Below are 16,516 nucleotides of genomic sequence, written 5' to 3'. Positions count from 1 at the left end.
GTTACCTACTAAAAAATGTATACCCAGTGAATATTCTCGAACTGAAAAAGCTTGGAGATCATGAGTTTTGTACTCAATTTCCCAATCTCCCCAGTCTCAGCGTGACATCATAACTGCGCGACGCCATACTTGACCCACTGTCGGAATCGGATATCGTTTAGTGTGGCGTTTCACTGTGATCAGGCAGATTCAGAACTCAAGTAAAGTGAGTATGGCGTTTTTTCTTGTTTTCCCTGATATTTAGAGTGTTGCGATGCTTCAGATCGGACCGAAAACATACAATTGACAGACTGAGCGCGCGACGTTTGTTCAGTAGTATCATTCTGTGACATGTGGCGCGCGTGGCGTACATGATTTATAAACACTTATAAATGCTGATGACTGAATTTATAAATATTACTCACAGCGTATTTTTAGTGCTGTGAAACACTGGGTTTATAAACTTAAAGAGTCAACATTTCTATTAAAATAGAAACTGCATGCAGTTCTGCTGTACTCACACGTGGTTTGAAAATCATGTTCATGTACATTTTTCATGATAATATAGGTTGTGATGTAACTTTTTGATAGAATATGCAAAAAATAAATAATATATGTGTTCAGACTTTTGAACGTTTGCAAGAAAGTGTTGTTTATTATCATCCTAGCAGAGATGGCAGACAATCAGGAAATGTCTCCTCTGGAGAAGAAGGTGGCAGAACAGATTGAGGTGAGATAATCATATCTATTTTATCTTTCCAAGCCGTCGTTCATACAGTGACATGAATAATCAATGTTTCTGTCTGTGTTTAGTACTATTTTGGTGACCACAATCTCCCCCGAGACAAGTTTCTGAAGGAGCAGATGCAGTTAGATGACGGCTGGGTCACTCTGGAGACAATGCTGAAATTTAATAGGTAATTGCAAAAGAAATGCATCATGTTTCTGAATAAATGAAGTACACCTGACTGCAGCCTGCAGAACGGGGCGGGGCTACACGTGTCTCTCCGCCCCGTGCCTACTCTGATTGGTTCGATCGTCTTTCATAGGGATTCATAAGATAAAAAATGTGGTTCAAATTTACATGAACACAAAGCCTTTATTATAATGGACGGAAGAAGAAAACATTAGCCTGTACCTCACAATGTTCTTTTGCTAAATTAAGCTGGTCTTTAGGCTAACATGCAAACAACGCCACAACATTTAACCCTCTCATACTGTTCGTGTGTCGGTCAAAAACGATGTACTTATAATCCAGTTATTAAATTTTTTAGCATGGACCTGAAAATAAAAATTTAAACTTAAATTGTCGTAAATCTTGAATGGACAGAAGAACACTATAAACTTCATCATGCACAATAAATGAACTATATGTTGTATGGTCTTATGGAGCCATGTGCTTTGTGTGAGGAATAAAGTGAAGTTTAGCTCACAAATGTCTTTCTCACGCGCATTCAAATTTATGTGTGGCCCCTTTGGATGTGTCGTGCCAAACATTTTTGAAGGAAAATTACATTTTAGAGCTGCAATGGTGAGTTTACAGTCAATATAATAGCTTGAATTTTGGTCTGTTTCTCACACAAAGCCTTCATACTGCTCCAGACAAATCAAGGTATAGTTCACAAGTTGCATACATTACTTTAATGAGATTGTGTCCCACTTTTTGTGTTTGTCCTCACAGACTAAAGACTCTCACGACAGAAGCAGCCTTCATCGTGGAGGCGCTGCAGAAATCTAAAAGTGGTCTGCTGGAGATCAGCGAGGACAAAACCAAAATAAGGCGAAACCCGAGCAAACCTCTTCCAGAGAACAGTGAGGAATACAGGGACGCGCTCAAACACAAATCCATCTACATGGTGAGCGAATGTGAACAATGACATTAAGTCCTCTTTCTGCCTACCCGTGTTGCCTTTGCTCTAAAGCAAACCGCTTATAATAATATTTGAACATGTCTAGTCCTCTGTGAAACTGGGAGATGTTGTCTTGTCCTGGTTTTGAATTCTACAATAGGATACTATACCCACATTCTGCATTTTGTTGACTGTTGTTAATGTTTAAATTCAACAGAAAGGTTTTCCTCTTGAAACTACACTGGATGAGGTGAAAGAGTGGCTCGCTGATAAAGGAACAGTCGAGAACATCTACATGAGGAAAGGACCCCTGAAGACTTTCAAAGTAAGGGTTTTAAGAAAGTCCAAGTTCTCTAAAAGCCGGCGTGAAACAGAAGTTGTGATTTGTCTTTTTTTTCCCAATTTTGAGGAATCTCTGAGTGATATGGCTTCTCAATTAAGGAAAAATGTAGTTTTAGGGCATTTGTTTCGGAAACTGGTGCGTTTTCTCCCTCAATTCGGTTGTTATAGGCATATGAACACGGCAATCACGCTCAGATCCACACAGGACAGTTTCACATGTCACTTGCATAAACACATTTTGTTGCCTTGTGAAAGTGAACCTAACCAAGAGGAAAATGCAACATTGTGCAACACAAGTTACAGTCTCGGAACAAAGCAAACAATCTACAGGTCTAAAATGCCCTTAGTTAAAGGAACACTCCACCGTTTTTTGAAATAGGGCTTATTCACTTTCTTTCCTACATTTAGATAGGTGGGCAAATGCATATTTGTCTCAGTGCATGCATTGTTTTAGTTTGACAGGGTCAGCGCTAGCTTAGCTTAGCATAATGAATGGAATCCTTTGTTGCCAGCTAGCATGTCCTGAGTAAAAGTGATATAAAAAATTAAAAAAACCCACCTAATTACTTCTTGTGGCCTGCGTATTCACAACAAGTACAAATAGCGATGCAGATTAACACTAGGCGATTTCCTAGGCAGATATTGACTTATATATTAAGGACTATATTAGGGGGAAGCACAGGCGAAGCACTGCTACTTGAGCGTGATATCTCTGCGCCCAAGTAGCAGTGCTTCGCCTGTGCTTCCCCCCTAATATAGTCCTTAATATATAAGTCAATATCTGCCTAGGAAATCGCCGCGTGTTAATCTGCATCGCTATTTGTACTTGTTGTGAATACACAGGCCACAAGAAGTAATTAGGTGTTTTTTTTGTTTTTTTATATCACTTTTACTCAGGACATGCTAGCTGGCAACAAAGGATTCCATTCATTATCCTAAGCTAAGCTAGCGCTGACCCTGTCAAACTAAAACAATGCATGCACTGAGACAAATATGCATTTGCCCACCTATCTAAATGTAGGAAAGAAGATGAATAAGCCCTATTTCAAAAAACGGTGGAGTGTTCCTTTAACAACATTGGGATAGATAAAATTTTATTATATGAAAACTGTAGCTATGTGTTGTCTACCTTATCAAAACTGAGCTCTATACTGTTGCTGTCGTCTGCAGGGATCAATCTTTGCGGTTCTAGAATCTGAAGAGGCTGCCAAAGCTTTTGTCGAACGTGCCGACGTCAAAGAGTACAAAGGGAACGAGATGATCGTTATGATGAAGTAGGTGCTTTTTAGCATTTACCCATTTAGCATTGCATGTTTACTTAGTAACTGAATGGCATTGAATATACTGGTGTTAACCTTTGACCTCTGTCTGTAGAGAGGCCTACTTTACTAAAAAGATGTCAGAGAGGAAGCAACATCGCGTGGAAGCAAAAGCTAAAGCAAAAAGGTAATGCACAACACTACATATTTTCTACTAAAAAGTGAAATGAGATCTAAAATGTTATAATTGGTAAATTTGTGCATTTTAGTGACAAGGAGGACAAGCAGAAACAAGCTGAAGAAGAAGAGATGGTGAGTTTCATGCAGAAACACATATATTCTCAGATGTGTTTGTGTTAAAGGGGTCCTGTTAAGCTTTTTTTTACATTTTCAAGGCATCACCTTTATTTATGTTGCGCTTTATACAATACAGATTGTTTCAAAGCAGCCTTACAGTGATAAACAGGAAAATAACGATTCGGTGATGCAAACAGAATTCAATTCTGCTTTAAAGCAGCTCTAAAAAGACAATAGTAAACAGTTATTATTCAGTTAAAATCAGTTCAGTGTTGATTCATTTCGGTTCAGTAACTGTGTAAAGTACATCAATTCTGAAATGAGTTGAATTCAGTTATAAAGCAGCTCTGCAGAAAACAGTGGTGTCATCGTCCAGTTCAGTTCTCATACAATGGTGTCAGTACAGTCAGATTAATAATATTGTTGAATCTTAAGTGTCCCCCACTAAGCAAGCCAGAGGCGACAGTGGCAAGGAACCCAAACTCCATTGGGTGACAGAAATGGAGAAAAAAAACCTTGGGAGAAACCAGGCATAGTCGGGGGGCCAATTCTCCTCTGGCCAACCAAAGAACACGGTGTGTTTATAATTCAGGCTGCAAGTCAGATTGTGGATCGGAAGCTTTCAAAATATTTCATCCAGTTCCTTCTGCTTGAAGATCGGTTTCATCATGCTGGTATGGAGCCGACGCTGGCCGTAGGGGTCTGTGCGGAGGACTTGTCTGGTTCTTGGGGTCTTTGCTGAGGATCTGTGCTGATGGCTGTCATATCAACGAGGTCTTCACAAGGGATTTTTCTAGTAGACACGGTCTCTGCTGGCATTCAGGGCTGCGATACTTCCTGGTTCTAGTAAGAACTCTCTCTGCTGCGTTTTTGACCAGCTGGAGTTTGTTTAGTAAGCGTGCAGGGCAACCACCCAGTAGAGCATTACAATAATCTAGCCCTGAGGTCATGAACGCGTTAACTAATTTTTCTGCATTTGTTATTCAGAGAATATGTTTTAATTTAGATATATTTTTAAGATGGTTTTACAGATGCTAGAAACTATGGCTTTCAAATAAAAGATTGGTATCAAAGAGCACACCCAGGTTCCTAACTGATGACGAAGACTTGACAGAGCAGCCATCAAGTGTTAGACAGTTTTCTAGGTTATTACATGCAAAGGTTTTTGTCCAATGTTTTTTCAGAATTAGGTAGGAAATTACTAGTCATCCAATTTTTTTATATCAACAATGCATTCTGTTATTTTGTGAATTGGTATGTTTTGTTAGGGTGTGAAGAAATATAAAGCTGAGTATCGGATAAATATGATTTGAACATGCCAATGCACTTCCACTAATGCCAACATTATGTGTTTCTATTCTAAATAACGTTGTGGTTGATGGAATCAAATACAGTGCTAATAGAAATATACAACCTTGATCGAATAAGAACAAATAATTTGTAACTCCAATAAGAGCATTCTCCGTACTATGATACGGTCTAAATCCTGACTCGAAATCCTCACAGATACCATTTCTTTCTAAGAAGGAACATAGTTGTGAGGTCACTTCCTTTTCCAGTGTTATTGATAGAAAAGGGAGATTCGGCATTGGTCTGTTCCATAGGATCAAGTTGTGTGTTTTTTAATGAGAGGTGTAAGAATGTCCAGCTTAAAAGTTTTTGGTATGTATTCTAATGGCAATGATGAATTAATAATATTAAGAAGAGGCTCTATGACTTCTGGAAGCATCTCTTTCAGTAGCTTAGTTGGTATAGGGTCTAACATGTTGATTTTGAAGATTTGACAAGTTTAGACAATTCTTCCTCTCCTATAGCAAAAAATGAATGGAATTTTCAACTTTCTTTAGTGTGTAATGTTGAAAGTCGGTGACATTTCCAAAACACACTAGAAGTGGGTGACCAATCACAACACACTGGTGCAGCCGACCAATCAGAGCATGTTGTGCTTTTCTTCAATTTCTCTTCTTTTGATAAAATGTCAAATATGTAAAAAAATAAAATAAAATTACAAAGCGTAAAAACCTATTCTAGTAGACCCCAAAAAGAAAATCAAGACTTGTGCATAATAGGTCCCCTTTAATAATATCACTCTTCTGTTTACCCAGAAATCCCTGAATGATCAGAGAGGCTGTCTGCTGAAGTTCTCCGGTGAATTGGGTCAGACCTCGAGAGAAGATTTTCATACGGTCTTTTCTGATCATGCCCAGATTAAATGGATTGATTTCACCAGAGGAGCAAAAGAGGTGAGAACAGAGAGTGCTTCACATATTACTCTAAAGACAAAATCATACAAAGTAAATCATTTGATATACCTTAAGGATGTCTTCCATTAATTTTGTCTTTGATATCCTTCTCAGGGCACCATCCTGTTTCACTCAAACGCCAAGGATGCCCTGGAGAAAGCCCGCGAGGCTAAGGGAGGGGAGGACCCGAAGGTTAAAGACCATGTCGTTCAGTGGGAGATACTTGAGGGAGACACCGAGATGGAGATGCTGAAGAAAATCATTGAGGATCAGCAGGAGTCCATGAACAGACGCAAACAAGGCAGAGGTAATTCACAGGACACAGTAAAGACACGCATCATGTGTTTGAACACATGATCTCACTTTTTAAAACATTTGCACTTGTTCCACGCCGTATCCTATAATTGCAGGAGGTCACAGGGGTCGTGGAAGAGGCAGGGGAGGCCGCAGAGACCGAGGAGGAAGAGAACAGACACAGTTCAGGGGAAAGAAGACCAAGTTTGATAGTGACGAAGAGGGAGATGAAGGTAAATTGATGTCACGTGGGTGTTTTGTTTTTAACAATATAAAATAAAATAATACTATTATAATATATTTGTTTTAAATATAATTAAATTTTATTATTATTATTATTATTATTAATAATAATAATAATGTTTTAATTATTTTTACATAAAATTTTCTTTACCTCCAAGTAGTGCTGGGAAAAAATTAATAGCGATTAATCGCATCCAAAATAAAAGTTTGTGTTTGCATAATATATGTGTGTGTACTGTGTATAATTATTTTGTATATATAAATACACACATATGCATGTATTTAAGAAATATTTGCATGTATATACTGTATATACATTTATACATTATTTATATTATATATAAATATAAATAATTTATATATAAATAAATAAAAATCTAAAATATATGCATGCATATGTGTGTATTTATATATACAAAATAATTATACACAGTACAAACACATATTATGCAAACACAAACTTTTATTTTGGATGCGATTAATCGCGATTCATTTTTTTCCCAGCACTACCTCCAAGTTCTCATGCCTTGCAATATTTATCATTTTTTAAAACCATTTAGAGGTGTCATTTATATTCTATACTTAAGACAAAGTCTGACAAAAAATGTAATTGTCAAATTTACTATAATAATAATTTAGCTTATTTTGCAACAAAGTAGAAGCTCATGTAAATCATTGTCACTCTGTTCTTTAGACAACACTAAAGATGTTATACTTGATTGTTGACTTTCTGATCTTCATGCAGTGGATTTGAATGGCCTTTTCTGTTTCTAGCACAACTATTTTATTAAGAAGCTGACATTGTAGCAAAGCAAATTTTCTCTCTTTTTATTATTGTTTGCATTTTTTTAACGCATATCTGATCTTTTGTGTTTGAGGCTGATCGTTTTTTTCATCACCCACAGACTGGTCAAATGTTTAGGAAATAAATGCTGAGTTTGCTTTAAGTTTGGCTTTAGTCATATGAAAACATAAATGTATTTTCCCCTTCAACAGAACCCGCCAGTCCAAAGAAGAGACCTCTTGATTCGAATGGGCAAGATAATGGAGAACCGGTTTCCAAACAAGCCAAAAGCGAGAATGGTTCTTAAGGGCAAAGAGCCGTGGCCTTAATTTTGTACTGTAGATGTTCCCTAAATTCAAGAGATCTGGAAAATGCTTTCTCAGACTACTTCCTGTGTCAAAGGCTAAAAGCTGCACAAAAGCTTTACGCCACACTTTACCCCTAAACTCGTCATGAAAAAGGCATCATGCATCAAATTCTTATGGAATTGTTTTCTTTGAACAAACATCCTGGATGCCATTTATTTATTTGCCATATACACACTTATGTTTGTTGGTATGATTTAAGATCTCATATGCAGCTTTATAAATGTGGCGTTTTCAAAATCTCTTCAGCTTAACACAGTTTGCTGGTAACGCTTGTATAACTATTGACATCTTTATGTGTTCTTTCATTCCTAGAGCGGTGACAGTCTGATTACTCTGTACCGATTAGTTTTTCAGCTTTATCAAGGAGCTGATTATTGGTTCTGACAGCATTTGTATGCAATACTGTATTATTTTTAGAAATGTCTGAGGTCTACAACTAAACTTGTAAGGGTTTTGGAAATGTCTGAATTTTTAGTCTTAATCCAGTTATTTTTTTTCATTAACGAAAACCTATTTTCCGACTGTTAGAATATTCTTTAATTTCGTCACTTGCACAAACGTAGCACGATAAGTGTGTGGAATCCTTATTTGTTTTTCTACGTTGCTGTAAAGTTGCTTCAAGTGGTTACATAAAGTTGCTTCAAGTAGGTCCAGAGAGTTTTCATTAAGAGTACTTAATTTTGACTGAAGATTTTTTTTTTAACTCACCTTTTCTTTATCACAGCAACGGAAACATGTCTCTTAATCTAAAGTGCTGTTTTAGATGCCATGCTTCATATTTACCCCTTCAGGGCTTCAACAAGCACTCATTGTTCTGTTTTTTTTTTTCTTGGTTTTTACTGTATCTCGTGTTAAGATGAATATTACACACATTTAGAATTTCAATAAAGATCTTGAAAATCAAAACTGTAATATGTGGTTTTACCTGGGAAATAGACACTATTGATGCAGTAGCTAGTAGGGCTGGGTTAAAATATTGATTTCTCTATTTTAATCACTGATTGATGAACCAAATCAATCTTTTAAAAAACAACTTTGTAGCTTGCCTCCCATCTAATAAATCTCAATAAAATTTGTACTGTTACTTTTGTTAATCCGGTTTCAAATTCTGTTTATTATTATTATTTGTGTGTGTGTGTGAAATTCAAACAATATAAGTAACGTTTTGGCGCTCTTTAATGTCACGTGACAGATCGCAGTACCGCCTCAAGCCTTGGTTATACTTTCGCCTGGCTCCTCAGCGCGAGTCTCCGCAGACTGCGCGCGCACCTCCCCAAACGGACGAGGCGTTTATACTCGACGCGCTCGCCGTTGTACTATTCTTTGAAACGATAGGGGGCGACTCCAGTAATTATCCTCTAACCACCAGGAATCAGCGATGAGAAGAAGAAAGCTATACACACGTGACAATGTTTATTTTAGTACACGGCCACCAATACCACACTACAAAAAGAATCCTGTAAAACCCAGTAAACCCTGAGATTATTGCTAGTGACAATAAAACAAAATATATGGATATGAGAATGTGTATACAACATAACTAAATTAACAATCTCTTACATATTTTCTAATTTCACTAAACATTTAAGTTTTGTGAACATTTTTATTAAACATGGACCTTTATGTTCTTTAAAAATACTTTTTATGCTATTGTATGCTCATTTTTAAAATGTAAGCAACTCATTTAGACGTGCAAACTGGGTGCCCGTGTGGTGAGAAGTTCGAGCTCGGCCAGATTCGGCTCGAAGTCGTTCATCTTCGGATGCGGCGCCGCGCGCGTTGTTACAAAATCTGCCGTGCACACCGCCAGGCGAAATGGGCCCTTGCGCACCCAACGCGCGCGACCGCCCACTCCGCGATGACGTCATTTTTGCCGCGCGCACCTTCGCGCTCGTTCGGACGCGTCGAGTATAAACCAGGCTTCAGTTCAAGCGAAGCGCGCGCGTGACGCGAACGATCATCTTTTCTGCTTTACTGATATTTACAGCACGGACTAAACCTGAATGAACATCAGAAGGTATGGTGAAAGATACATTACAGTTTACCGAAATCCTTACTCTCGTGTAATTGCTCAATCAGTGTTTCAATCGCCATAAAGACATCAACAAACCGCTTGTTAACATTAGCCCCTTTCGCAGAGCAATTACTGTAAAATTACCACTAAAGACTATATGTGAAAGGGGATACTTGTCACTTACCTAAGAAAATTCATTCAATATCCACAAACTCGCTAATTGGCTAAAAAAATTAACTCCAGAGAGGGTATATTTTTTCATATTCATTTTATTTTTATGCTAACCGTTTCCCTTTAAGCGCCACTGATGGGCCCACAGCCATTATATATTTAAAACAGTAATATCCTATACTAAACCTAAACTAATCTTGACAAACTATATATCATTTGAAAGCTTACAATCTCTACTCTTCATATTTGGTGACTGATTTTCAAAATAAATGACAGGAGCCGTAATTGATCAATTTGCAACAAGAATATTTTCATACTCCAAGGCATTGACCTTTATTTTGAAATAGCGATGAACATGAAAAATCATTAAAGAAACCTCAGTTTGTTTTCATGCCAAGAATTTAAAAGATAACATCAATTCCATTTTTTTTTTTTTTTTTTTTTTTTTTTTTTTTAGAAAAATAATAATAGATTCGCCATTTGTGATGTGGCAGCGAGCTATAACGCACATACGTGTTCTTTTTATGTGTTTATTAGAGGTTGAATTCATATAAAAATCTGACAAACTTATGAACAGGATGTCTACTTCAAATTGCATGAAAATTGTGGAAATATATGGTTCAGATCAAATCTCTGAAACCACATGGAAATGGAGGCGCCCTTATACGGGCAGTAATGGAGTCCGGTTGTCACCTAGTGAAAAAGTTTGGTACTGCGCACAAACAAAATCAAAAGCTCATTTTTTGAGATATCAACCTAAAATTGGCTGTTTAAATAAATCAGTCATGTTTTTATGTCGGCCAACATTTAAGTTTTTTTTTTTGTTTTTTTTTTTAGTAGAAATTGTAATAAAATAAAATAGCATTATTATAAAAACTATACAAATAATTTGATTTTAACCTTTAATATTATAGTAATGTACCAAATGCGGTTGCCTGTATAGTTTACTAGTTTACACCATTAGTTAAGAGAGATTTGCCTTGATAGGCCAATTGAACTGCAGGCTTGTGAATCGAAATCAAATCGTGAAATTTGTGACGATACCCAGCTCTAGTAGCTAGTCATGGCTCTTTTGAACCCGAGTACAGGTGAGTGTTATTAACTCTGCATGCTGCAGTATTTATTTTTAAATGATGTTTTAGCCGATGAACATTTGCAAGCCTTGCACGACATTTACAAAAACAAGGCAAATATCATAATAACGTCCACTAAATTTATTCAATGAGACTCTGTTACCCTATTGCAAATGTGTTTGTAATTCTATTGCGTTAGAATGTATCCTTCAAGAATTATGCATGTAAAGTAATTTTAATACTTTAAATTTTCTTTTTATTTGCATATCAACATTGTTTCAACTACGACCTGTAAAGTCACATTTAAAAGAATGCCAACCTTAACTTTTACATTATTATGACCTCAATAAGACTGTACATAGTAAATTAAAGTTTTGAAGGGAGTAAGTGTAAAGCTCAATGTCTTTTAGAGGTTAAATTTTCATTGAATTTTCATTTTATTGTGATACCAGCGTACAACCAGCAGGGGGCGTGATGACTCCTTTTTTAGTGTCCAGCACTGCAGTTTTTGCATGCTAAATTCAGGGTTTGCTTTGCTTAGAGGTGGTTGTGCCCTTTAACGTTTTGCTTTTGAGTGAGAATGCCAATTCTACAGTCTGTGTTGTCCCTTTGGCGCAGTGTTGTCACTGTTGAGAAGCAAACCAAATTTCCAGTAAATTGATCCTCAGATTACTGCATCAGCGCATTGCAGTTTCTTGAGCTTGTATGGCATGTGAGACCCATTTGTTGAGCTTTCTGTTTGAGCAACCTCACTGTTTGGTCCATATAGATGTTCATTCCACTGTGAAAACCAGTGCGAAAGTCAAGAATATCACAGGCTTGGGCCAGTAAGAAACGACCCGCAAATACATAACGCACTATGACAATGCTTTAGCAACCAACTTCAACTGGGTCTTAGCTAGTTTAAGCTGGTTTTCCAGCATGGCCAAGTCATTCTTCAGCTGGTTTAGCTGGTCGGCCAGCTGACATAAACCTTCTAAAACCAGCAAACCAGTTCAGGCTTTTTGCTTCTTCTTTTTTTTACCCATGGAATCACTCTAATAACACGGCGATGAGTTTTACATGTGCAAACATCACTCATATATGTTGAAAATTATTTTCTGATGTTTTTCCTCTGAAATCTCCTAGAAGATTTTAACTAGGCTATTTTTTGTATGTTTTTTCCCTTTCCCCCCATTTTTGACGTCATTTGACATCGAGCAGCTTACGGTATTCATTTGACACACACACACAGGTCTTCATGCATTGACGCACGGTCTTTTGTCAGCCTTGTTTTGCATGCACACGCAGTCGTCAGCATGTCAATGAGTGTCCCTGGTGTCTTTCAATGTCTGCAGCAACTGAAAGTCAAACATTTGACGGTGACACCAAACCGCTGCTATTCATGGCACATAAAGCGTGTCCTGTGAAATGAATGCGAATGGGTTTATGATCGTTTACAGAGATAATCACGGTAACGTGACATGAATCGTTTGATAACAAATGGGTTGTTGTTTGTCATATAACACACAATTCAATATCTTCAATGCATCAGTTGGAATTTCACAGCACATGTTGAAGTCAGGTAGACATATTCTTCAAGCTATCAAGTGGCTGGATATCATGTATTATTATACAGTAGTGGCCAAAAGTGATGTCCGACCTGGGAAAATTGACATCTTGACACGTTCCTGTCTGGCGCAACATATTTTGTTGATCTTGGAACAACATTCCCGTCTGAAAATGTAATCCTAACCATATCCCTACTCCTAAACCTAATAACTTATCCCTAATATCAGAGGGAAATGATGTGTGAATAACACTGATGTAACCCTGGTTGTAAGCCTAAACTTGGCATAAACTGTAAAATTGTCACTCAAATCTGATTGGTTGATTGGAATATTGACAAAGATGTTGATCCAGGAACATGTTGCACTTGCGACATCCTTACCCTTTATTCAGATGTTATTAAATTTTGTGTAGTTGTGCTTGGAGCTTAATTTGCAACAAGGCAATGAAACATGCCAAATGTGCGGACATAATGTTTTGGCCAGGCTGTCATACAAAGAAATGATGAACTCATGCAAAAACAAGAGAGAACCAATGAAATATTCATTTTGTTTGTTGCCAATGTTGCTGTGAGCTTTTTGTTTTTCTATGCATTTTTTTTTTTTTGCATGGTCATATAAAACCTTTTTTGCCAAATCATTTTGTCAGATAAAAATGTTAACCAAGTTTAACGTTTTGTTCTTCCCTCATATTTAAAATATTTAAATATTAAAAATTTTCCTCATATTTTGTATGTTTTGATTTTTTTTTAATCAAACTTATACAGTTATTATTAAAAAACACTTTATTTTTTATATATCCTCCAAATTGATTTGAGGACAGTAAAGGCTTATTTGAGGATAGTAAATGATTTGATTTATCCTCATATTTAAAATATTGAAAAAATATAAAAAGTTTTCTCATTATTTTCATGTTTCAATCAAACTTAGGGACAGTTTACTGTTAAAAACAAATATCGGTTACACTTTATTTCGATGGTCCACTTTAGACATTCTGCTAACTATAAGTAACTTTGCAACAACATGTCAACTAACTCTCAGTAGAGTATTACTAGACGTAGGCTGTCAGGTTTGGGTCAGTAGAATAAGTTGTCTGTTGGTGGAGCATCAAAATAAAGTGTTATATAGCCGATATTAAGCAGACAGTCTACTAATTTAATATGCATGTAGTTGCAAAGTTGCATATAGTCAGTAGAATGTCTAATAAAGTGTTACTCAAGTATCTTCACTTTTGGCCATTATTGTGTGTGTTGTAATGACCTTTTTGCATGTAAGCAACCTTGCGTCACACTGATGGAAACTGTCACGTCACTCTGTCCCAGCATGCACTCTTCTGATGGACACCCATTGTTACATGTCCTTGAAAAGTGCAGGAGAATAACGTTGACGGGCACCTACAGCTCGCTCTCATTCGCGCTGGTCAATACCGGAGCGATCAGGGCTTTAGGGAGAGAATCTGTGGGTGGAGAGGGCTTTCAGAGATGAATGGACAGGGAGAGATCAGCCTGATAACAGAGGTTTAATTCCAGCATCAGTGCATTATGTGCAGCCGTATTTTAAGTTGATATAGTGTTGTAGAGGTTAGATGAACAGAACCATGTGTGTTGCGCAAGAAATGGGGAATGTCCTCTATTCAAGGTCATGTGCAAAATGTGCAGTTGATGAATGCTGGACGTGTATATCTGACTGAGATGTAGTTTGACATAAGACGTACAAGGGCAGCGAATCAAATTGGGGTTCTTTCGTTTCTCCCTTAGGCTGTCTTGACACCGCACTGACAAGATGATTAATTTCTATATTTAGTCCTGTCCAGAAACAAAACTCATGCTATGATCTCTACTTGGTGCAAGTCTTGAAAAGATGTGAGTGGTATCTTTTGATTACCAAGCAAGTTTTGTCTTCAAATCATATTATGAAATGTCTCCGTCCTTTTAGTTAAAGGACAATGTCCGAAATGTCAAAAAGTGGCAAGAACATATTTAACTTTTCTGAATTCTGTGTCCATAGATAACTTACTGGTGAGGACGAACCGATATGCACATTGTAGCCGATACTGATAATTCTTTATATTTAAAAGCCGATAACCGATATATTGGCCGATAAATCTAAATCCAAATTTGTATTTAATTTACAGGTGAAACTCGAAAAATGTGAATATCGTGCAAAAGTTCATTTATTTCAGTAATTCAACTTAAAAGCTGAAACTAATATATTATATAGACTCATTAGTGAAATATTTCAAGCCTTTATTTGTTATAATTTTGATGATTATGGCTTACAGTTTACGCAAACCCTAAATTCAAAATCTCTGAAATTTTGACAATTTTCATAAGCTGTAAACCAAAATTATAACAAATAAATGCTTTAAATATCTCACTTTGCATGTAATGAGTCTATATAATATATTAGTTTCACCTTTTAAGTTGAATTACTGAAATACACAAACTTTTGCACCATCAAGTTTCACCTGTACGTTGAAGAAGTAACTAGAGACCTAGCAAAATTCATTTTTTGCATGGGAAAATATAAAAATCTGGTTAATTCTGTAGACCCGTTTGGCTCTATTATACCACAGCCGTATCACTATGTATCTGAGCAGGTAATTAGTATCTGGTTGCTTGTCCTCTGTACCTGCCACTAATTAAATAGATGATTAACTTTAACAAATTAGCCAAACATTGCTTACCTACCTGTCATAGCGGATGATGGATTGATTGATGGATTTTCTAATAAATTCCAGGAAATGTAAACTAAATAGCAGTCTGATTCCTCTCCGCTTATGAAAAATGACAGATTAGATTAAACCGGCTGAAGACACTTGGTTTTCTAGTCTGACCAAGCACGTGGTTTAGCTGGTCAGCAAGCTATAGGCCATGAATGAATCGGTCACCACATGATAATGCATTTAGAAAATAGATAAGGTGAATTTCCATTTCATAGCATGTACCAGCGGTGTGTGTGTGTGTGGTCACGTCTGGTTTCTACCCAGTTCTTCAGTCTCACACACACACAAACGCACTCTGTAGTCTCAAGGTCAGCTGAAGATGTCTCTGCATTGGGCTTTTCTCTGCTGTCAGTTATTGCAGCTGTAGTGATATTAATGCCCAGGTCGGATGTGCATATGATTAGCGAGTTTTTGCTTTGATAAATGGCAGTGGGGTCGCTATCAGCCATCCTGACAATATTAATGACCACACCGACGCTAAGCAGAGGCAAGCCAATGAACAGAAATATTGCTGTTATCTGTGCGGCCATAATCATAAAGACAATAGAGAGATGTTTAACGGTGGAGCACAAAGGCATTCATCATCTGAAAGAGGAGCGTCTGGGTGGCGAGACTCACGGATGATGGTCACAGTCGCGTGGAGTGTGTGTGTGTGTTTGTGTGTGCGACACACTTTTGACATTCATTTTGTGTAACTAGGGCATGGAGGGCTACGTAAAAACACATTTACTTCAATATGATGTTGCTTTTCTCCCTTTATTCTCAGTGGTCACTATTATTATTGCTCATATATAATGTGAGGGATTTTGAATAGTCTTCTAATGCTGTATCCTAGTTAAGTTTTGAGCATCTCCAGTTTCCAGTGTCTCTGTCTGAAAAATCTCCATGATGAAATTACAGCCAGTCGTATTCGATATTCAGTGGTTTTTTTTATGTTTTTGAAAGAAGTCTCTTCTGCCCACCAAGGCTGCATTTATTTGATTAGAAATACAGTAAAATTTGTGAAATATTATTTACAATTTAAAATAGCTGTTTTCTATGTGAATATATTGTAAAATATAATTTATTCATGTGATCAGAGCTGAATTTTCAGCATCATTACCCCAGTCTTCAGTGTCACATGATCCTTCAGAAATCATTCTGATATGATGATTTGCTGCTCAAGAAATATTTATTGCTATTATCAATGTTGAAAACAGTTGTGCTGCTTCATGTTTTGGTGAAAAACATGCATTTGTTTTTTTCTAGATACATTGATGAATAGAAAATTCTAAATGTAAGAGCCAATTCAATATGCTTTCAATTTGTATTATTATTATTCTCAACT

General features: G+C 36.8%; 2 protein-coding genes across 9 annotated transcripts in view; both read left to right on the top strand.

Annotated features, from left to right (window-relative positions):
- The first annotated feature begins 92 nt into the window (after positions 1-92).
- Positions 93-8,751, top strand: ssb (small RNA binding exonuclease protection factor La). 2 transcript variants are annotated; one of them, XM_081381122.1, is made up of 12 exons: positions 93-205; positions 651-709; positions 793-896; positions 1,661-1,835; positions 2,047-2,154; positions 3,342-3,445; positions 3,546-3,617; positions 3,700-3,742; positions 5,833-5,970; positions 6,085-6,277; positions 6,381-6,497; positions 7,504-8,751. In XM_081381122.1, the coding sequence occupies exons 2-12, from the start codon at positions 653-655 to the stop codon at positions 7,596-7,598; spliced, it is 1,206 nt and encodes a 401-aa protein (XP_081237248.1). In that variant the 5' UTR covers positions 93-205; positions 651-652; the 3' UTR covers positions 7,599-8,751. The 2 variants fall into 2 exon arrangements, with proteins under 2 accessions (XP_081237248.1, XP_081237247.1); XM_081381121.1 differs by having other exon boundaries at positions 101-205; positions 648-709.
- Positions 8,752-9,546: 795 nt separating this feature from the next.
- LOC308699393 (transcription factor Sp5) overlaps positions 9,547-16,516 on the top strand; it is a 69,690-nt gene continuing 62,720 nt past the window's right edge. For 3 of the 7 annotated variants that reach the window (XM_081380175.1, XM_081380176.1, XM_081380174.1), the window contains exon 1: positions 9,557-9,676. The gene's annotated coding sequence lies outside the window, so the exon portion shown is untranslated. Of the gene's footprint in view, positions 9,677-16,516 lie in introns of all 7 variants that reach the window. The other 4 variants (XM_081380173.1, XM_081380172.1, XM_081380170.1 and 1 more) reach the window with 2 other exon arrangements.

The sequence above is a fragment of the Scardinius erythrophthalmus genome, assembly GCF_964197995.2.
Source record: "Scardinius erythrophthalmus genome assembly, chromosome: 12".
Classification (NCBI taxonomy): Eukaryota; Metazoa; Chordata; class Actinopteri; order Cypriniformes; family Leuciscidae; genus Scardinius; species Scardinius erythrophthalmus.
The sequence above is the reverse complement of the archived record's forward strand: the minus strand, read 5'-3'. Positions and strand labels throughout refer to the sequence as shown.

Excerpts from the sequence above, each read along its gene's own strand:
- ssb (XM_081381122.1), top strand. The coding sequence starts at position 653 with ATGGCAGACAATCAGGAAATGTCTCCTCTGGAGAAGAAGGTGGCAGAA. Across the intron at positions 2,155-3,341 it reads GACCCCTGAAGACTTTCAAA|GGATCAATCTTTGCGGTTCT; the intron begins GTAAGGGTTTTA and ends TGTCGTCTGCAG. Across the intron at positions 3,743-5,832 it reads AAGCTGAAGAAGAAGAGATG|AAATCCCTGAATGATCAGAG; the intron begins GTGAGTTTCATG and ends CTGTTTACCCAG.